At 34.7% G+C, this 23915-nt stretch overlaps 1 protein-coding gene across 4 annotated transcripts in view; it reads right to left on the bottom strand.

The window, feature by feature from the left end:
• LOC123711291 (phosphatase and actin regulator 4) overlaps positions 1 to 23915 on the bottom strand; it is a 39571-nt gene that overhangs the window by 4320 nt on the left and 11336 nt on the right. For 3 of the 4 annotated variants that reach the window (XM_045663804.1, XM_045663805.1, XM_045663802.1), the window contains 6 exons: positions 21437 to 21613; positions 7258 to 7365; positions 5714 to 5902; positions 4383 to 4593; positions 4150 to 4182; positions 2410 to 2601 (listed from right to left, as the gene is read on the bottom strand). In XM_045663804.1, the coding sequence (XP_045519760.1) occupies positions 2410 to 2601; positions 4150 to 4182; positions 4383 to 4593; positions 5714 to 5902; positions 7258 to 7365; positions 21437 to 21613 (910 nt within the window). The remainder of the gene's footprint in view (positions 1 to 2409; positions 2602 to 4149; positions 4183 to 4382; positions 4594 to 5713; positions 5903 to 7257; positions 7366 to 21436; positions 21614 to 23915) is intronic. The other variant, XM_045663803.1, reaches the window with a different exon arrangement.

Genomic DNA, 23915 nt, shown 5'->3' with positions numbered 1-23915 from the left:
TCATAACTTCCACCAACCAAGATTCATTATTGTTGCCACCACAGGTCAGTACTTGAATTATTATTTTAAAAGTATCACTTTCAATCACAAAATCACTTTATCAACAACCGTGAGTCATTTTATCAACCATTTTATCTTGAAAAAATATCTGACGTAACCCCCCCTGTGCAGATGGCATAACAAACGCGTCCCACTTGCCTACGTACACTGGCGACTGGCCTATAAAATTGCCAAAGCCCACCGAGGCCGAAAACATGTTAATAATGTCCGATTAACACAAACTTTGGCCCAGGCCCAAAACCCGAAACCTAGACTTGTAAATTAATTAACCACGTAATTGAACGTGGAACTACGGTCGCCCATCAGTCGTCGCGTCAAAATCCAGTTTTTATCATAATATCACTTGCATAATAGACAACATTGTCAGTGCCAAGAACGTACGGAAGTAGGAAACAAAACGTACTCACGCTGCAAACAAAAATAAATATCCCAGGGAACTGTTCAGTCATTCTCTAGGTATTGGTCAAGGCTATCATAACTATTAATTCTAGGATATTTGTGCTATATTCTCTCTATATTTTAAATATCCTCTTTTCATAGAAGTCTTCTCTCTTAAAACGACTTTTTTATATAAAAACAACCGGGCCATGGTTCCATGGACGCTCTGAATGCCAGAGGGCTCGCGAGTGCGATGCCATCCTTTTGGTAATTGGTTTGCTAATTTAAAAATAATTGAAAGTCACTAAAGCAGTATCATTTTATAGTAAAAAAATATTATATGCATTTCTTGAATACATATATCCAAGATTTATTATTTATTTGATTTAATATTTATATTTATTTTCGAGTGATTTAGAGTAGTCTTAATCAGCGTGAGACTGAAGGTTTTTGTCAGTAGTTTTCACCTAAACCTAAACATCTAAACATACTTGTCACTCACACCTTTGCCACTTTGTCTTTGTTTTAACACACAATCTATTTTCATTACCATCTAAAACTACGTGTCGTCGTCATAAACATATGACCCTACCCTACCAGACCATAAAAAAACTATGTTTCAAATAATTTAAAACTATATAAATGTTCACACTCTTGCCAACGTATTTGAGCTTGTTGGCAGCATTTAATCTCCACTCTGAATTTTACTTATATTTATACTTGCTAATTGTGAGAATTTGATGTTACCATCTAAACAGCAACGTTGGGATTAATTCATTCTAAGTTTTCTCATTTTCATACGACGATATTACTATATGAAATAAAAAAATCTCTATCGTTCAGTAATGACATTCGTATTTAGGAAATCGTAACAGCTGTACAATGTAACTGTATATTATATTAAAAGTAAAGATTATTTATTTAATAGAGACTGTAAGTAGTGTCATTGGACACTATCTTATGTTAAATATCCTTTTTAGTTAAATATGTTAGTTTTAAATTACTTCTTAATCTTAAGTTAAGCTAGATCGTAATGTTAAATTGTGTCTTTGTGCAGATTTTTATTTTATTTTACCCCCCTCCCCTCTAACACTGTAAACACATATTATATACTACCTATTGGGTGCTGGTTTAGTGCTAAATTATACATAGTACATAAAGCAAGTCTTCATAAACTTCTTTGCCCTTGTCAACCCAGTAACGTGCTATTTTTATCCCATAATAATTTCAAACAAGTTTTAATGAACATCGCAGGTTTAATTAAAAGCTGGAACTTTAATCGTATTAAAAACTTAAAGCTCGTTTATTTCGAAGTACATTCAAAAGCTTCTATAGCAATTTAACGTATCAAAGTAAATAAAGTTAAGTGGCAATTAGCAAATCGATTTCAGTCGCCTAGAACATTGAACTTTTTGATACAAAGAATATTAAAATACATGAAAACATACGCTGTGTAAAAGGTATGAATAAAATATTCAATGTCTATTTTTTTCCTTTGTGTGTCAGTTTTTTGTGTATAACACAGTTATTGTCTCTTGAATACCGGAGTATCGTTTTATCATGTGTAAACACCGAAGGCTTCACACCTGCTATTCTATATACGTGCATGGGTTGATATAAAATATATATTACACCACCCCTTTTACTATAAGCAAAACTAAGATAAATTCTACTATTGTCTTTGGTTTTCGCAAGAATATATGATCTAAAGTATATAACCGTTACAGAATTTTGAATTTTGTAGTTCGTGAATTGAATTGTGTAGTTTTGTAATTCAGAATTTTGAAGTTTGAATACTTTGACAAGCTTGTTATAACATTAGCTGGCAACACATAATTTTAACATTTAATCATGTGATTTAAAAACATATTTGTTACGTGTAAGAATACAATTCGCTGTTCAATTTTTATATATTTGCTAAAAATTCGGAATATTTATACTATTGTAGGTTTTCGTAGACAAAATAAATACCTGTTAATGAGTTCCTGTCGATCGGGGCGCAAAGCCAACTTGATATTGAGACTTTCCTTCCTCGCGAGCTTCGCAGCGACGCGTTCCGAATCGCTCGAATAATCATCGCGATGTTCACCTTCCCATTGGACTGGACGAGCGTTCTCCTTATTTTCTAAAGTGTTGGCTAGACGTATCGGCCGACTGTTTGTGCTAATAAAACAGAATATTCTATTAGTTTTTGTAAAAAAAAAATATTAAATGATAAACACTTAATACTTAACTAATATAAAATACAGAAAGTGAATGTGATGATAACACCTTTTATTATTTAAATGGGTAATGTTAAATTTCTAACTAAAATACTTAATTTCCTCTATCGGGTCAAAATAATATCTCCTGCGGCCACGTAGGCCATAGAGCACACCAAAGAAAAGAGACTGGGAAAAGCATTTATTATAAATATTTTGTAGTTATCTTCGGGTCTTTTGTAGGTATCTATTAATACTAACTAGATAACGTTATACGATAGAATACGTTAATGTGACAAAACATTCGTACTTAAGACGCGTATTTAATAACGATTTTAATCACTAGGCTCCAGTCATTGAGATGGCTTGAATAGCGTTCTAGGGTGGTTTAATTACAGGAAGATATTTAATATAAATTTGTTTCAAGAGAGAAATTTATACAAGAAATCAGTACCATTTAAATCGGTAAAGAAACTGCGGAAACTTTCTCGGTGTTGCTGCCTTTTCGCCTCTTTTTATTAAACATTACAATGACAGCATTTTTATTGCAAAATAAGTAGAGCGCGTCAAAGCATCGTTGGGACGTTTTTCTTAAAGAAATACTTGAAATTAATATTTTTCAAGTGTAGATCTTATATATTTTTGGACACGCTTTTATATATTTAATTTTTCATTATAAAACTACTTTTATCATTTTTTGTCACTAGCAACAAGAATATATTGCTTTTGATATTACATTTAAAATCTTAAGTTCTGTACAAATCTAAATAGAAAATTTACTGCTCGTAGCAGCTACGACACGTAAACCCTACCCTAATTGAATTACAACGCAATTAAGATCTAAAATTTTCTAACATGTTTTTGAATAAATTAAAGTAATATTGAATGGTAGATTACAGAGTAAAGAGGAAAGTTAATATCTATGGCTTCAGACGTCCATGCACAAGACTAATGTCTTCTACTGAAACTCAAACACCTAAAGCGTACTGCTCTGTGGCATGCAGTGTCGAAGTTTGTGTTGTTTTTATGTACTATAGATGTAGTAAGAACATATTTCGATATCCTATAACTGTATTATATTTATCATATAAATAATAAATAATCTGTTCAAAGACTATATGTACATAAAATGTTTGTTTAAGAAAGTTTGATGCGTGAACATTTTAAGTTCAAAATAAAATTTTGATCATGAATATCCATATTTATTATTTACACCACAACAACGAAATGCGAGAAACATCAAAAATTAGATTACCTAAAACTAATATTATTAACAAAACTCAAATGGCAATTAATAATTAGTATTAGTATATTTTAGACACAATGTAAAAGCGTGCATTGCACGATGCAAAAGCGTAGCCGTTGGGAGGCCGTTACATGTGTGAGTGCGCGCATCTATACGCGTGTGTGCGTATGAGTGCGTGGTGTGAGTATTGAAGTGTGCCTGTATGTGGGTTGTGGGTGAGTGTGATTGAATGACTCGACAACACTGATAACGGGAGACTATTACCATATGCGGATCCTTGTTTTCGGCGGCGGCCGTCTGTGCGCCAAGTGATGTAATAAAACGTATAATTAAACAACCAATCATTTCATCATAAAAAAATTGCAAAAATGAAATAATCCATCACGGGCGGTTTAAATTTGTGACTACATGAAGTTCTTAAATCCCTGTATACAAAAACTATTTATCAATCTACTTAACTGTACTGAATATTTAAATTTAGTTAAAGTTATACTGACTTGAATGTGGCATGATGGTGATCCTGTCGCTGTGCTAGCGGTGTTGTGATGGGCGTGGGATTGGGTGACGCGTTAGGGGCTGGTCGCTTCTTTAGAGCCGATTTGAGTGGAACCGCGTTGAATATTGGCTCCTTCGGTGGGATTTCCTCAATTCGGGACATGTCTATTGGAGTTTCCACGTCATCATCGTCTTGGTCGTCTTCATCTTCAGCTAGGTGAAACATTTATTAGAAATGTGTCAGATATATAATATTACATTTTAAATAGATATCAGAAAATTTATTATGATTTAAACAAATTGCATAAAACTTTTGTGTACAGGTCTGAAGTCACTTTAGGTTTACTTACTGCCTTGTTACATTTATAATAAAAAATGGAGTTACAACCGTTTTAGGTCTGTGCCTCAGATATCTGTATCTTTTTCATGATCATTTGTTAATCGAATAGGCAAGAAGGTGAAGGTGAGCCTTCTGTGCTTCACGCACGCCGTCGACTTTTTGGGTCTGAGGCAAGCCGGTTTCATTACGACGTTTTCCTTCACCATTCGAGCTAATGTTAAATGCGCACATAAAACGAAAATCCTTTGGTGCACAGCCGAGGATCGAACCTACGACCTCAAGGATGAGAGTCGCACGTTGAAGCCACTAGGCCAACACTGCTCTTGTTACATTTATACTTATGTATTTTTGAATGAAATACATACAACTAGTGTAATCAAAAAGCTATTATCTTTAAAGATAAATCTATGTACAATAAATATTGTATTCTATACGATGCGACGTCAATGAGTATGATATCCCAGAATTTCAAGTAATATAAAATTACAAAGTCAAAAATTACAATTAACCCCAAAAATACATAACGATGTAACGATTAATTTTCTTCCGAATTCTTTATATTATAAAAACCCTCATATGTTTAGCAATTTATATGCAAATACTCAAGCAACCTTTTTAATATGTAAATTCATTATTAATACCATTTTACAGACAATTTGTATCATTTAATAATGCCACTGAATCAGTGCATCGAGCGTTAAATTATTTACAAAAACTGGAGCACTGGAAGGCCTTATTATACCTAGAGGAAAAAAAATGTTTTTTTTTTGGGTTCCTGGCTATTGGACACAATCAGTGATACATACTCAAAAACAAATTCCTTTAACACCATTGAAGTTACTACATTACGTTTGTAAATTAAAAGCTCACTAAAAGCTTTAATAAGTTAAACATTGTTTTAACATATTTGTGGCCCCTTTACTATTTATTTATATAAGCCTTATAGTACGTTTATAAATAGGGGTGCTGATGTTCAAGCTAAAAGCTACTTACAATCAGATAAAGGATGCGGCAAAGGATGCTGGTGATGATGCCGTGTTGGGCTTGGCGAGCTGAACATGGGCGGAGGCGGAATGGGTCCTATTTCAGATAGCGCGATGGGCGGCTCCGGCAATTCCGAAAGCATAAGTTGCTCCTCGGAACTGCCGTCCGTTCCATCGCTTCCACCACCATACCCACCCCCTGGAATAATAAAGTTCGCGCTGAAAAATGTCGGCTTAGAAAGCTTCCGTGGTGGATCCAAAACTTTTCATTGTCGTGTTGATCACGTTCTAGCGCTTCCATTGCCAATCAAGGACAAAAAAATCCGGGAATACAAAAGCACTTAGCATAGAATAGTATACCTTAGACATGTACAGTGTAATTTAAATAATTATGTGATATATACCTATAAATCTTTAATAATAGCACAAAAGATCAAGCAATCAGTCGTATACGGATCGTAAAATTGACGAATTAGAACCGGCCAAGCATTTCATGAAGTAATCAATGTTACGATTGAGTGGCGACATCTATAAACATAAACTGGATCATTGTATAAGCAATCAAGTACAGCTAGCGAAGCTGGCAGACTGTTTTCCCAAAAGCGTACATGATAATGTAAAATCCGTAAATAACGCGCACAAACCTCAATTAGGCAGGCAATGAAGATTCGTTACCTCTGACATAAAACTATGAACCAAACTTACAAATACGTCCCATTAGGGCTTGGAATAAAAAGGTAGTATGTATATTATAATTATATTGTTTGGCATATTATGTAAATTAATAAATCAAAAGGATTTTCGCAGACACCGCAAGCGTGCTACAAGCGTATAACGTGACACGTGTATAATAGTGGGAGTCAACGATGACACTGGTTCTAGTAAAGCAAGGTCACAGCGCACGATTGCGAGAAATATTTCGCGAAAGAATATAATCACATAATTAAACAACATTGACAGTGAATCCCCAAACAATAATAGAACATTCGAGGGAATTTGCTAAGAGACCTTGGAGCCGCGCCAGGATTCCTCAGTGACTATAAACCTTATTTAAGATTCACGTTAATAACCCTTAATTTATCTCTTCAGGAAATGGAATGACCTTTTTATATACCTCAGTATGGCTATACTTTCTCGATCTTTTAAAAATACAAGTAAAAATCACGAATTTATTATAGCCACGGTAAAATATACACACTACAGAAAATCTGCAATATGACTGGTTCGAATATAGAACTATGTTATATGGGTAAAGTTATAATACACGATAAAGATACTGTGATAGCTATTTAGTATTTTTGTTTGTCTATTACCCTGTTGGTATGTTGGCGACATGCTAGTATTGAACCTAGGGCCGGATTATTAGCCTAAAATGGTAGAAAATACTTGCGGTGCCTATGTGAACAAACAAATATCTCGTGTGTCTACAAAGTACACTTTAAACCGAGTTTTTCCCCTAATTATTGGCATAAATAAAAGATTATGTATTCTCTATTTAAAGTGTACTTAGCTTAGGTATGCGATGATAATCATATCTTAAGTAGCTTGACTCACCGTCTCCTTGATAACATATCCGCCTCGGAAGCTTGCCGGCCGACAACGAGTTCGGCCTCTCGGGTCTCACTAGCTCACCTCCATTTTCCAATTTGTCTTTCTTTGGTTCTGTAAAGATATTAATCATTCATCAGTCATTGCCGTATAAATAGCCCTCCAAGGTCCCATTAATAAGGTAAACTGTTTCGATTCACAAATATCGTAAGTTTTTGTATATAACAGCTAAATGAAACAAATATATCATTTGTGCGTTCCAATTATGGTGTTAGACGAAGAATTTACCACGAATTTACAAGAATTAGACACATTCCTGCATTCTATTAATCATTTGATACTAGTAGTCTTTAAAAATGATTAACTTAGAAATACGTTTTGCCGTAAACTGAATAGGATTACTTTGCAAGACCCGACTCGTATTGTTTTAATACAAATCTATTTTGGACTAAATGTGCAATATGCTGTATTTGGCACGAGCTGTATTTGTATTAACACTTGTTCCTTTCGTAATTTCGACTTGCAGCTAATTGCACCATTCAAAACTAATACAGCGAATACGCTTTCACATACATTTTAATAGTTCAAAGTAAAAAAAGAACACATTTGGTCTTCTTCATACACGATTTTATATGAAGTTATGCGCCTAGTTATAGACCAGCTTAAAATGGTAACATTTACATTAGGCATACATTTTTAACACACATGCATCCGTGCCTATCTTAGAAGATAAGAGGAAAAATTCTCTTCACTTTGACATACCTATTAGAGAATTATTTGACATTAATACACACAAACAGAACTTAGGGAAATTTGTCTGTATTTAATTTTCTATAGACAAACAGGTCATCAATCATCTACGCTTTAGACTAAGATTTACAGTCGAGACTTAGCGCGAATTTTGACTCTAATAGGTCGACATCCATTACGTTTTAAACATACAAGTCACTAAGACACAGCAATAAATGTTATTTATTTATTTGATTTCGTTTCGTTGCATACAGAAATATAATTGACATAATTAAATTATATGTAGGGCAACTGGTGGCCATACCGCTTTCGAACTAGCTCTTCCAGGCAAACACTGTGAGAATTTTTTTTTAGTTAAGCTGCAAAAATAGATAAGATATATAGTTATTTAGACAAAACAAATCAATTAAAACATATGTTAACAGTGATCAGGACATTATTGAAAAAATCGACACATAAGGAAAAGTGCACATGAATCACGATCATTTTACATCAGTTTCCCATCACAAGTGTTTGTACAGTAGTAGTTATAGACCATTAACCAACGCTGGCCAAGTGTGGGTTGTTAAGTGCACGTCGTCAAACTATACCATAACGTAAACCCTCCATACAAGTGTTAATTGAGAATAAAAAGAAAAATTCATTGTCGTACAACATTCTTATTCCCATTATACCAGTGTTTTCCATTAAGTCTCGTAATATGTCCTTTAGCCTTTCTAAATGAAATAAAAAAATAATTTCACTCAAGAAACTTAAAACGTAGATTTTAGATCACTAGGAAATTAACGAAACACAGTAAGTTAATTTTCAAAACATAATGAACTGAAATTCAAATTCCAAATAATTTTAATAAGATTTTTTTATATTAATTTAATTTTGTGAGATTTTAAAAGTTCCAAATTGGTCAGCTTCAGTATTAAGTCCTCACGTTGAGTTCAGCTGAATTAGATCGGCCCCCTTAACAATCAAATTGTTGAGAATTCAACTGGACTAGAACGTATATCAGTTTCAAACAACCAAACTTTACGTATGGTGTATAAAAACGCCTAACGTCATGATTCTCGTACGCTGAGAAGAAATCTAAGAATAGACTATAGTCAAATGACGGGTTCTGTTGTAACACGCGACTCATTCATCGCTGGCGCCGACACACAACGGCCTTGATAGCTTGGAATATTATAAATAACTATTGCATCCTGACTCGGGTACAGCTGCCTCTACCCTATAAGCGAGGGAAATAATCGATATTATAATACATTTTTGTTTTTCAAAACAATTCAACCGGTTTGAAGGATATAGCCAAAATGTATGAATGCGTCGTTTACAGTTCAACAACGCGATTAAATAAATGAAACTGCGCATGACACTGCTGGTGTCAATTTCTGTATGATAATTGAATTAAATTAAAAATATAATATATATAATTAAAAATATTATACTAAATACGTTATAACATTTGTTGTCCCCTTGCCACTAAACCGAATCTCTCTAACTAACTAACTCGGTCTAACTCGGCATCCATAACAGTTTATCTGCATACAAACATTTAGTCATTATGAATCATTTTAACGCAATCCTCACAAACTTTATGCCTCAAATGTAAATTGAAGTATTACAGTCCGTGTAGCAATAGCAAAATATCGACTAATTCAATTTTCGCCGCTGTTGCTACAAATTTCGAAACTCTTACAATAGAATTTATTAGCGCAAAATCGCCTTTTATCATCACGCGATTGTCGATATTAACTTAAATCACCTTCAGTGTTCATTGCAGATCTAATATAAAAGGTCAGCTGCGAATACATTCTAAGGTCATTGGTACGAATGTTCTAAACATTATAATTAACTCGGAAATGCGTCCGTTTGTAGTTGCAACGGACCTTTTTTTAGACTTCGTAGATAAGAACAAATTCGTGTGAGATTAACACCCCACTTTAACCGCAAGTATTTTTAATATCTAAATGTATTTGATTTTCATTGAAATATTAAAAGAATTCGCTTTTTGGATGGTCCCCTAGTTCACTGGACCGATCAGGTAGAGGCTCTAACCGGTCTTACCGTCACCCAGACGCAGAGGCTTGCCAAAGACAAAGGAGAAGGAAGGAGGAAGTTGTGCGGCGCCACTAACCCAACCTTCAGAAATTAAGAGTGAGAAGAGACGATCAAAAGTAAAATCGATTCAGTTTGATTCGTCGTTATAATCAACTGTCACAATTAATTTTAGAATTCGCGTACTAAGTTTGCACAGTCACGATTCAACTGTCAAAACAGTCTTAAATAAATATTTTTCATGAAACTCGCGTTAGGAAATAGTAAATATTTCGCAAACAGTCAACCAATTCTTGCGTAGTTACGTGTCATTGAGAGAGAGAAAGGGAGGGACGAGTTAGATCCAATTTCGATCGATACGGCCGCCCTTGGCCAAGCTACCCTGAGCCGAGGACATCGTTCTGCAGCATTATGTAACTCCAAGATCTAAGACGAGAAATGCACTCTGCAGATAAATGTTATGACCTTCAGACAAATTGTCTGACAAGACGTTTTCGTGTCCAATATGATTACAATTCAGCAAAATGTATACGGTTGTTATCCATCTGTTTTCAAAGAGAGATCTTTTATTATTAGGATACCAAAGGTATTTACTCAGAAGTTAAACGTAAGATAATGAATTTATTCCATATTTCAAATCGAATATTTAGCAGTTGTATACTTTTTATCAGATTTTTTAATATACATACATATGTAGAAATTTGTGATATTTTAACTAGATAATGCGTTATAATAAAACTTGTATAAATACCTTTTTTCTATTGTTAGTGTCGTTTTTTCTACTAACGTAGAATAAGGCGAAAGATAAAATTTAAAAGAAGACGTTTATTTGATCAATTCAAAAACTACGAACACGAATTTAATAAAGTTATCTAGTTATTAATTTTATAACAACACATTTGAAACAGGTGCAAAGGTACGCAAAACTAATTATGGACTTGACTAATGATTATAAATTTCAAACTACATAAATATAACTTGAGAAATCTCGGCGTTATAGAAGGGAAGGAAATGGCGGTATACAAAATAATTCCATAAAAATATTCCGGTAATATTTGTTTATTATTGGAAGGCACAGATCGTCTTGCCATATATGGAAATATATTTCTATAGAAAAAATATTAGTCCAACAGATCTAACCGTTAAAAAACAAATAACATTACACGGCCATCAGATTCCATAAAAGCGTAAAGTTCTTTCTATGTTAGTAGGCTGTCGCTGCCGACAAGGACAAGTGGAGATAGGGTGGAATTTGCCCGGGGACTCACTAAAATTATTATTTTCGTTCTTCGTAACAACGAAATTACTTCATAAAAAATATATATCGAACTATACGAATAGAAATATCATAAAATTATTTCACAAGGCTAGCTTCACACAGGTGTCATTAAGATTTTTTTAATGTAACGATACGGGTAAAACATATACAAAAATATGTACACAACATATTATATACCGTTGTATCGTTGGTAATGAGCTTTCTTACAATATCTTAAAACAGAAGTGGCAATGGGCGGGGCACATAGCAAGATACACAGATAAAAGGTGGAATTAAAAGACAACTGTATGGAAAGGACCAAGGGGAAGAAGAAGAGGGCGCCCCTTTAAAAGGTGGACAGAAGAAATGGAAGCAGTAACAGGAAGCGAATGGTAAAAGAATGCCACGGAGAGAGTCAGTTGGAAAAAGCTGGAAGCCTTTACCCGCGAAGGGGTTCCAATCGACGGTACTGAATTTACCAACATAACATGTATGTTTGTGTACCAACGTAACACGATAAATAAAATAATGTAAAAAAATTAAGTTGTATCTTTTTTGTCATGATTTGAAATTAAACGGGCTTTATTATTATTATTAATGAACTTTCTATAATATACAAAATCCTCCTATCATCATGTTGATTTTGCCGTGGGGCTGTCATGCAATGCATACGCACAGCTGATCATTTCTGCTGATAAATAAGATTTAATTTCTCTTTTAACATCCGCACAATTAAGTAATAAAGGTTGTAAACTTTACAACGATTTACTTTGATGCCACCAAACTATTTAACTTTCAATTAGTATATTATGTTTGATAAAATAATCATAAAATACAATGGAACAGGAAATGCAAACATTAATATCAATAAATCACTCAGAAGGCCGCATCTCGTGATGTAATTGCCGAAATATGCCAATGGCACGAGAAATTGTTACTCCTCATCCAAAATTACAAACAATGTCAAGATTACTATTGCCCAGACACAATAACCTAGAAATATGACCTAACATTCCAATCTTTAGTTTTCTCCAATGTATAGAAAATATTCTGGGATAATATTAGAGTCAGGAGGTACGTACGGGACTCTCAAATTTTTCATACAGAATGTAATATGGAACATATGGTTGAAAAGCGAATATTCATATTATTACGTATGTCCCTGGGTGACATTCGGCGACATGTGCTAGCCATAATAGTCTTCTTTAGAAATCTGTGAACTTTTTTCTGAATTTGTTCGCCCTTACCAAACTAGTATTTGTGACTGTACAAGAAAAAGAAATTTTTCTCTTGAAATAAAGCCGTAATTCTATTTGTGTAACAGTTTGAAATCCACAGCCATTTCAGAAATAAAAACATAATATTTCCAATTAAACAGCCGAAAGACGATGTACCTACTAATCGACGTGTGGTCTTAGAAAGTATTTGCTTATTTCTTTCAAAAACACTTAGAAACTATACGTTACGTACGTTTGGAAATAATATTAATATGTAATTACCAACAAATAAGTTCATATCTATACAAATGTTATAAAATGATTTGTGTTTATACTAACGAATCAAAAGTACTGAACCGATTTCAAGAATTCAAGAGTGCTACATTATCTCCGAGTAACATAAGTTTAACGAACGAGTTTAACGAAGCCGGGATCGGCCGCTATGTTTAGAAGCATATTTTTTTTACTGAGGTTTATAATTGAAAATATCCCTATATGAATAAAATATATATTGATAATTTTATTTTATTATTTTCTAAAAGATACGTATCGAACTTTATACATCCCTTTACTAAACCTCTTTAGAAACATTAGTTTCAATATTACCTTCGACTTTAATCTTTTAATTCTGTGATATTTTATCCCAAAGTTACTTGATAACAGGAATATCAAATTTTAATAGACATAACTAGGTCGAGAGCGTCCTCGTGGATTTTATCCAACATTAAGAACGCTGTGACGAGGTAGTGCGTGGGCAGGATCCAGCGATTACCGTAATTTTTCACGACTCCCGCTTTCAGTGTCAATATAAATTTTGTTCGCCTATAAAAGTAAATTTGTATGTAGGCTAACAATTTAATTTAATGAATAAAATTAAAACCGGACCATTCAGAATATAAATAATATGAACAAGTTTGTTCTTTTCTATATATTATACGCTACAACCTTTTTAGGTCTGTATATGTTTCGTGATAATTTCTATTAGACGAGTAGATGTTTCGGTCGGACAGATCTTTGACTTTTTGGGTCTAATGCATACCGGTTTCCTCACGATATTTTCGTTCACCATATGAGCGAGTGTTAAATGCGCACATAGAAAGTCTATTGATGAACAGCCGGTGATCGAACCTACAACCCAAGGTGTGAGTAGCACGCTGAAGCCACTAGGCCAACACTGCTCTTTTCTAAAGAATGAAATTCCACAAAAATTAGCTGTAAAATGCCAGCATACTAAAAAAGAAACTTATCGTTTACTTAAAAGCTTTAAAATTATTCTAAAGGATTTTCAATGGTTCATTCACACATATATATTAACATGGTTTAGTTATGTATGCTCTCATTATTCGTAAATATACAGCCGCAAAGACGTTTACATAATTGTATTGTTAATACTTTAATATAACACACGTAAAATCGTATTAGAACAAATTTATTCGAATGCGTCGTCAAAACTATATATATATATATATTATAAGGTTAGCAATAGTTGATAGTTTTCACTTCAAAGCGCGAGAAATATATAAATTGCGAGTATAATGAGGAAGGAATAAGAGAAATGCTGGCTATTGTTTGAAGCAGCATTAATATTGTGCTTTTAAATACGCATATAACAATACGGAGATCAGATATAGTATTGTGTTGACAACAAAGGGCGTTAATAGAGCGTTCGTATCGAGAGCACAGGCGGAAGCAATACCGGGTCAAGGACGCAGTGGCCGCCACTGCATAGTTTCCCTGAATAAATTCGCTTAGCTATGTCCTTTGTCGAAACCGTTCAAATATGCTCTCAAAATGAACTAATAAGCTGTATGTGCCTAAAATATTTGAATTTAACATTGGAAGCATAATAAATTCTTTTTTTAAACACTTGTCGTCGGCGTTTATTGAGCCGTTAGAATGTCATAGATATACGCCACACCTCAATCGCAAATAGTTTTACGAGGTCATTCGTGCATATTTAACCACCAAAAAGTCAACATTACGCATTATAAATTAATTGTGTTAACCTGATTGCGGCTTTAGGTTGAAAATGACTGCATCGGCTGTAATATTTTAAAAGCTTTAAATATTAAATGACGTGAGATGCTGTGAATAAACGCTCACGAAATTATAATGTTAAAGTTATGAGGATTGATAGATGAGATGATATATATTTCCTAATATTAAAGGTGTAATATTTGTATTACTGTCGATAACGGTGAACAAAAATATTTATGTAAAATCGATAGATTTTTATATACATTTTTTATAGTCCATATAATTAATTTAATGTATATAATTATTTATATTATTTATTTTGTATGTAAGTCCATCCAGAATTCAGATGTAAGGAGATAATATAAATTGATAAGAAGAAACGAGATAAGCAAGAATAAAACAATTACAAAACTTTTTAAATAAAGCAACACTATGAAAATGATGTTAATGTCCTTTTTTAATTATATGAAGAGAGAACTTGTTGAGGACGAAATTTATTCATAACTTTAAATACAAAACATTCACAGAAATAAAAATCAGAAAAAACAGTGATGTAAATAAATGTGAAACATATTTACAATTAAATTTCTAGTTTCATAAGAATGCGAGAAGTGGTGATAAGGCAGGCAGGTGCAAATGGATGACGGTGATGATGGGTACCGTTGGTGCGCGCGAAGAGCGTGAGGTTAGAGGAGTGCCTGGGCACGGGGGACTTGCGGCGCACGTAGTAGTGGTCGTTTCGCTGCGGCGGCGGCGGAGGAACGAAGGGCGGAGGCGGCGGCAAGCGCGAGGGCCTTCGCCTCGCGCCGCCCGCGAAGGCATCCATCGCGGCGAGCGTGCCGACGTCGCTCATGCTCGCGGCTCGCTAACAGTTGGAAGACTGCGGCCGGATCGTTACCCCCGCCCGCCCTAGCACGGCTCCGCGCGCGCTCTTCGATCGACGCGCGCCGCCCGCCGCCCGCCCTGCGCGCTCTAGTCGCCCACGCGTTGCCGAGCTTTGTTTTGAATTTTTAATTTATCGCCATTCATCTCTTGTGTTAACGCGAAGCAAAAAAACTAACACCGCTATGCTTATCAAAGTTCACTGAACTACACCTATTCATTCCGACTTTGTTCCACTTTCAATACCACCACAGTGAATCCATCTTTTTAAAATGTACACTGATTTTTACTTTTCGGTTTTCGTTTTCTCAAGAAAATAATTATATAAAATCTCTTTGCATACAGATATATATAAAAACAGAAGACGTATCCTTTATGTATTACAACTGAATCTAATCCTGATTTTATTGGGCTTAGATTCAGTTATAATACATAAAGGATACACACGAAATGTATACAATAGTATATTTAACTATACATTTTTCTGTCCAGCAGAATAAAGGTTTGAAGCTAAAATGCTTAAAATTATAACTATTAAACTTTTTGTTTTCAAAAACAAAAGACGACCAAAACAGCATTGTATATATCAGTATTGAGTCAGCGATGAGCGAACATAATCTCTGTAATCTCTATATGGGTACCAGTATAAGATCAATGACCCGGATTTCGTCCTTGAGAAACTTTGTAGGATATTCACGGAGCGTCGCGGTGCGCTCGACATGGAGACTAAATTATTACCCGTTATGCCTCCTTCAGCGTTATCTTATTGTTTGAATGTACCTCGAATCGTCTCTTAAAATATGTATGTTATTTAGAATATGTTGGTACTTTTATGATTTATATAGCATACAAATAAAATGTAGGTTGAGTCAAAACGATTTCATTGTAAATTTATGTTCTCATAAAAAACTATTATAAATTACGATGAACTGTAGACTTTAACTCTATAAATTAATAAAAGTATACCTTGTTATGAATTACTTTTGATTAAGACGTGTAATAAATATAGCCCTACAGTAATGAAACCAAGGTTAATCTGTTTACTAATTGTATACAAATTATTCTACCAAATACGAGAAATTAAAATAGAGATGCAATAATATCTAGGATAGGATAAAGTCTAGCTAACTATTTCAAATTACACAACTCAAAAAGAATAGTTATTTTACGTATGTCTGAAAATTTCTAATAACGTATTAATGACAAATCTACTTAAACATATGGTAATAGAGCACTACAATTATTTCTAGTTCATGTGCTTGAAATTACGTCATTAATCTCACTGTACTTTCCACTTATAATGTGCAAGTAGACTAATACGCGTCATCATCCCACGCTTATTGTAATACAGTCTACACCCACATCTGAAGCCGCATGACGTCAGGTGATGATCAATTTTAATATTCGAGTCATATTCAACTTGCAAACTGCAGAAAGTGTGTGCAGAAAATTATGCTTTATTCCACACACTACATATAATTTGAATATTCAAAGACAAGCCTTTGAAGGTTGCATATGTTTTTTTTATATCTTACGATTGTATTTGTATACACAGTGTTCAATTTGCATCACAAAATATCGTAATACTTTTATTATTCAAAATTTCATATAGGGCTGTATCTTGAACAACTGGAGTTTTAAACATAGCTATAAGTACGATAAGAATTATTTCATTTTCTTAACTTACAAAGTAATAATAAAAATAAGTAAAAGTTATTAATAAGAAAATTAAAACAAATCTAAAAAGTTTTGTCCCTTTAACGCTTGCAGCATTTCCTCCCTCTATTGCGATACTTATTCTTTCAGCCAGGTAAGCACCAGCTCTGGGGTCACTGGTACTATCGCGCCAGGCGCCAACTTAAAACTTTAATTAGCGCCTGTGCCCTTGAACCCCACGACCCAAAAGTCTCTACTACAAAGGGAACAAAATCCAAGTTGGAGAAAAGAATATTTGTGCCGTTTATTATATAAATTGCTAATTAAAAAACGAAATTTCAACGTCTAATTTAAATATGAATGATAATCAAATATTCAAAAAGATTTGTAAACGTCGACCATAAAATCTAAACTAACATCGAATAAAAACATTCCTTCTTATATTAACGGTACCGTTCAAATGGGCTTTATGCACCTATTTGGTATAATTTAATACAATTTTCATCAGGTATTGTGTTGTAATGTGAGAGTGACGCAGACAATAGCTGAACAGAAAGTCTTAGATACGATCAATTACTACGTGAAAGTGCGTTTGTATCATTTTTAGCGCTGCGCGCAGTTGTTTTTTATATTCCAGTTTAAAGATTAGATAAATTGCACTTAACGTGGCATTCTAAAGTTATAACAGCAACGTTCGCTTATAATTATAAGTCAAAGCTATGATCACCGCTTCGGGTCATGGCTGGCAGGCACTTATTATAGCTGAAAATGCAATTGCTTGTTATAAACTAAGTGGTGCGTTCTCTGGGCACTTTGGGTTTAAATCAAGCCTGGTGGAGGTATGCGGGTGACATGCATATTACCTCTGAGGCATGCACAGCCCATGATGTAGCCCATCATGGAACGAGCGGGCGGGCGCGGAGGAGGCGGCGGCCGCCGGCCGCGCGGCCCCGTTCGCGAACACAGCCCACTGTTTACGGTACCATCCGTGGTTCACCGCTACCGATAGCCAACACTTAAACTAACTATGACCACTGAGTAAAGTATCTGTAACTAGCATATTACTTAAATTGAACATCCCTAGCAATGCTGTTTAACTTGCAGGCTGTAATCACAAAATTTTACTCCTATGAATGATTGTACGGCAAATTGTGAAGTAAGTCGTCTTACACAACGTCCCATTGACAATTGACAATAGTGATTTTAGGTGTAGCTTAATAGAATTGCCAGAATTGGTGATGTATAACTAGAGACATTGGAGCTCATTGTCGGTGCAGCGGCCGCGATCGCGTGAGACCGGTGCGGATCGATATCGCCCGCAAACTTCGCGCCTAACGACCTGCTTTCAATAATATACGCCTTTTGTCTTAATATTTAAATTCCTAAATACCTCCCAAATACAGCAATTCAACGAATATGTTAATGCTCTTCGCCACAAAGCAACCGATACTAAATTTTTATACGTAGTTTCAAAAGCACCACACGGAAGACTACAATACCAATCGACAAAAAGCTCGAGTATTGCTTAATTAGGGTCAACAACCTCTAGGGATACGTATTGTACGTCTCATAAGGGGCAATCGAATGGTCGATGCGTGTTTTTGATCGAGTGAGGTTAGGGCAGTGGAATAGCCGCGGGCTGGCGGAGAGCGGGCGGGCGCGGGCGCGGGCGGGCCAGCACTGAGGCGCGCGCCTGTCCGCCGCCGACACCCCGTTCCCCCCTCATGGCTTAAGGCAAGTCCACACTGCAACCCCTTACACCTGTCAAACCATATGACCCGTTTGCAAATCGACAATATTCGACGGCGGAAAGTGTCTAAAGCCATGGACCTACGTGACATTTAACAGACTTTGCTAGTTAGAAGAAATTTGGGAGTTACGAGCCAAAACCTGTAAAAGAATTATGCATTATGATTCTAGCAGTGAACACAAAGCTTTAACCTGAAACTGAAACGAATCAATGCTGATACTAATCTTCTCCCTAAGACGACCCAGTAATGAGCAATCTACTAATCAATCTTATTAAAGCGACTCTTTGTTATATAACAAAGAGCCGTTTTATCGACTATCATGTCTCACTTTGCGTTTGTAAAAGAAGCTATCTTCTATTATAAGCCAGGCCCGCTATAGCATAGCCATGGGGCTGGCATATGATTCATACTTTATCGACATAGTCTTCTCTGCCTTTCATAGCGAAACTGAAACATTGATTAAACGAAAACAAGTAAGCCGCAATAAATGTAAACTTTTATTGAAAAAACCTAGACGCAATTAAAATATGTAAACATACAACAGCAGTACTTTGATAAATATTTTATAGGTTTCAGCATTGCGGCTGTGACAGGTGGAGGTCAACGATCCCGGCTCGTCCTGCCAGGAAGCCACTAATCCTCGGCACACGCTTTTCTGTTTAACATGACTTTTTACTATAAAATATATATTTGTTTATAATTGAATACAGCTAACAAGCAAATCATATCGAAAAGTATAGAAATAGATCAGTGCAAACTGAGACATACCAACTAAATTACAAATAAGCAATACCAAATACAAATTATAGAATATAATTTTTATGGTCTCTAAATTTTTTAGAGTTATCTTGTGACGCAATTCGACACATTAAAAACATCTACACAAAAAAATGAATGTAGATTGCAATGCTGTCTAGCTGGCCTGGCTCCGATTTTCGTAAATACTTCGTTTAGGGCACAACTGTAGTCAAAATAGATTCAAAGAGCATAGTATCAAAAAATGAACTAAAACAACGACCCCCTAATCTGTATTTAGACTCTAGTACAAAACTTCTGAAATTACGTGATTGCACAGCAATATACGCCTAATTAACGACTACATAAAGATCGAGGTCCTTTAGGAGGATCTTTACAAAGACTAAAGTCACTGAAAACGTATTAAAGAAAATTATGTGTAGAGTGCAAAACATCTTATATTTTCCAATATCTATTGGAAACCACACTTGGTTATGAATCAAATCTCATTGAACTCAATATGTAGCCACTCGTTCGCTTTAGTTTAATAACTAACAGAAAAGCTGGATTTAAAAACAGTTAGATATACGCAATCTTCGTCATCGTCCATTGCGCCATGAATAAGTTCTAGTATCTGAGCACTGCAGACGGAATTTATTCAATTGTACGAACAAAATTGACGGTAAATCCTCCATAATCCTGAATATAAAAGTATCGTGTATGGGAAACTCTTATGATATAAAACTTAAACTTCAAACCTACCACCAGTACACATTTCTTCTTTAGTTTTTCTATATCATAAAGACACCCACAATGCGAAAAGGCTCTCAAGTTCGTTGCAGGGCTAATATTCATAAACCGTACTAAAAACTCTTACCAATACATAAAAACTAAAACAAAAATTTCACTCTCTTTGTTGTGAAAATCAGCTGAGTAAATTTGTTCGGGTGCAATAATAGTTATTTTTCACTATGGGGTATAACTTTAAGATACTAAAAATATATTTACTCTGACGTTAAAGCATAAATAACCATATCAATCAATGTCTGTCTGAGTCTCAGAACTAGTGCGCTACATTCTTATCGATTACCATTGTCGGCGCTAATGAGTTGCATTCTCTTATCAAAATGTATTAAGTTATATAACATTTATGTACTATATAATGTGTTATTAACATGATAATACAGATAAAATAAATAAGTTAGAACATACACTGAAACTAATAATGAATACTATATACGTCTTGACAAGTCAATAACCCTAAGAATTGCCAAATCTAATTCGTTTGACATACGCAAGTCATACTTAACGCTAAGCATCGTCTCTGACCAGCCGACCTGCCGACGGGTCTGATGGGACGTCAAGATAGAAAAGGTAGCTGGAAAAATGATGTCCGCAAAAAATTAAATAGGATGGGAAAAGATTGAGGATTCCTTATCGGGATAACAACAGGAGCCGCATCTTAGAGTAGTAAAAACCTATACATATATCTATTTTTGTATAATGTATGTCAATAAGATGTGGATCAAAAAAGGCCTATTATTATAATTATCGTCTCTGAATTATACCCAGACTCATATGAGTGTCTATATAGACCAGTTACACACAACTGGGATATCATCCCAGATGCTAGTCAAGTTATACCAGAAAAGCATGGAGTAAACTATAAGTCCATCTTATTTAAAACTTGTCACCCGTCTTTTGCGTACATTGAAAACAGCGTTTTTTTTATAATTCATTATATTTTAATTAATTAAATTTCCTTGTTAACTTTCACTTTGACACTTTTAAGACTGTTATACAGCGGAACCAGGACTGGCTGATCAGCGCTGGTAAATCTTAGGGCTTGCCTGCAAGGTGGCTAGTTTCCATTACATGTAGTGTATGTTTATTATATTTAAAAAACTTACCTATGATATTATTATTCTGATGGTGGTGGTGGGCAGCCGCCGCCGCTGCAACAGCTGCTGCTAGAGCCGCTTGCTGCTGTGCGACGTGCGACGCGAGTTGTGCTTGCAGAGCAGCGTGCATGCTTGTTATCGTCGGACCCTTCTCGCTAGCTCTATTATCTGTGTATTCTTCTTCATCTAAAGAAAAAAAAATACTTTAAAATAGCGATAGCGTAATTCCAATAAGTTTGTAAGTGTATTCGTAAGCCGCTTTAAAATAAAAAATAAATTTAAGATAAATATTATGTTTAACGTATAAAAACGTTGTTTTTTCTCTCGTTTTGTGGTAATGTTTTCCGTTTCGTTTGTTGTATTAATTGTATTTTTTTAACTGTGTAATGTGGCCCTTGAGGCAAAAGGTTAAACCGCTTAGTGATTTTTGGTGTTTTACGCTTTTAGTTTATATATAATATATTTTTTAATTTATTTGAGTATGATTATTATACTTTAAAAAATGCTGTAAATTATGCGCAATTTGCAGCCTAAATGCCATACATATATGATTATTAACGAATGCGTCATAATTTCAGTACGTCACCACTCACACTCTACTTTTATTGCCTTATTTTAATAATTTGTACATTCCATGAAACTATAAGAAACAGACTACATATGGTAACTCTTTCATTCAACAAATCAGTAAACGTTATTTCCTCTGAAATAGAACTGACAATATGCATAACTAATTATATGTACTCCAGTTAAGTTCGGTGATCTTGCGCAAGTGAAATAGAAAGCATAAATCACATGTCCAACATAACACCACCGTCATCAGTCTTACGCAATTGTGTATGCAATTAACTGGGGACCATGGATATATTGCCCATTGCATTTGTTACTTTACGGCTTCAGGGTTGACATGGCGTATTAACCCACAAGACCTGGGTTTGTTCATTACGTTATAGGACTTTAATCTTTTATTTAAAAACCTCAATGGAAATTGGTCAGCTAATAATAAATGATTTTCTAAACAAAAGAAACCTGCACTTTTATTCGATAACAATTTTGTTATACTTGAAAATCATTTAGATCTAAATTAAATCTACAAAATGTTTTGCATTCGTTTAATAAATATTTCATCGGTTTAGATATTATAATTATAAATATTTTATTCAACAATTCGTGAAAATATCTGATTGTGTTTTGGTTATTTTACCGCTTGTATTGGATATAATGGAATTGTGTGAAAACGACAAAAACAAAATAGAGTGTGAAACGTTTGAGGATGCCTTCTCTCGGACGGGCATCTTAGAATTATTACATTGTATATATCTTTCTTTTTGTATATATGTAAATAAAACGTATAAAAAAATCAATGACTCTACAACCTTTTTAGTTCTGGGCCTCAGATTCTGTATCTGTTTCATGATCATTTGTTAATCGAAGAGGCAAGTAGGTGATCAGCCTTCTATGCCTGACACACGCCTTCGACTTTTTGGGTCTAAGGCGAGCCGGTTTCCTCACGATGTTTTCCTTCACCGTTCGAGCTAATGTTAAATGCGCGCATCGAAAGAAAATCCATTGGTGCACAGCCGGGAATAGAACCTACGAACTCAGGGATGAAAGTCGCATGCTGAAGCCACTAGGCCAATACTTCTCATATATGTAAATAAGATGTGGATTAATAAAGCCTTATTATTATTATTGAGATGAAAAATTGTCATTTTCTCTTAACTACATCTGGATATATTAAAACATTAAATAGAAAACTTTTGTACGTTAATTCCCTAAATGATAGCATATTTTGTTCTTAATAGTTACAGACGAGGGGTAGCTAATAGCATCATTATTCAACTCGAGTTCTCCACATCCAAGTAATTAGCGCAAATGGCTTAGCTGAACTTGGTTTTTTCCATTTGCCTTTAAAATGAAAAATTATTTTACCTATTCACTGTCCAAAGACCGTAGTCATTTTGAGGCATACCCAAACGCCATTCCCACGCCCATCTATAGAACTTTTTATAATAGTTGCATTTTTTAAGTAGAAATGTTTCATTTTTACTAGGCAGACATGATCTTGTCATCTCTTATCATGGAGGGACGTAAGATAACAAGCCTCCCTAACATATGCCCGTCTGCTCTTCTCTTAAATAGTTCAAGAATGGGTTTACTGATTTCTATATAAAAATGTCGTCAACAGATTATTATAACGATTAGTCTAATTTGGACTCAGTTTCCAACCTTAGACGTACATTTGGTCCGTTGAACGATTTTACATACCGTCAGCGAAATGTAGTGAAACGTTTGCGATTCTGAAAATCAGCGCTGTACAAACTTAGGTGTGTCGGCAAGGCTTCACCTTTTGCCCTACTATAACATTACTTATTAAAGAGATTTTTCTTTTGTCCTATTGTTATTTTTACACTGAAGATAAAAAACATTAACCCATTCTAGTATGGAGGAAATACAGAGCTTGTTTAATACAATCGTGAATTAGAAA

The sequence above is a fragment of the Pieris brassicae genome, chromosome 6, assembly GCF_905147105.1.
Source record: "Pieris brassicae chromosome 6, ilPieBrab1.1, whole genome shotgun sequence".
NCBI classification, from domain to species: Eukaryota; Metazoa; Arthropoda; class Insecta; order Lepidoptera; family Pieridae; genus Pieris; species Pieris brassicae.
Note: the sequence above shows the minus strand (reverse complement) of the source record. Positions and strands in the feature narration are given on the sequence as shown.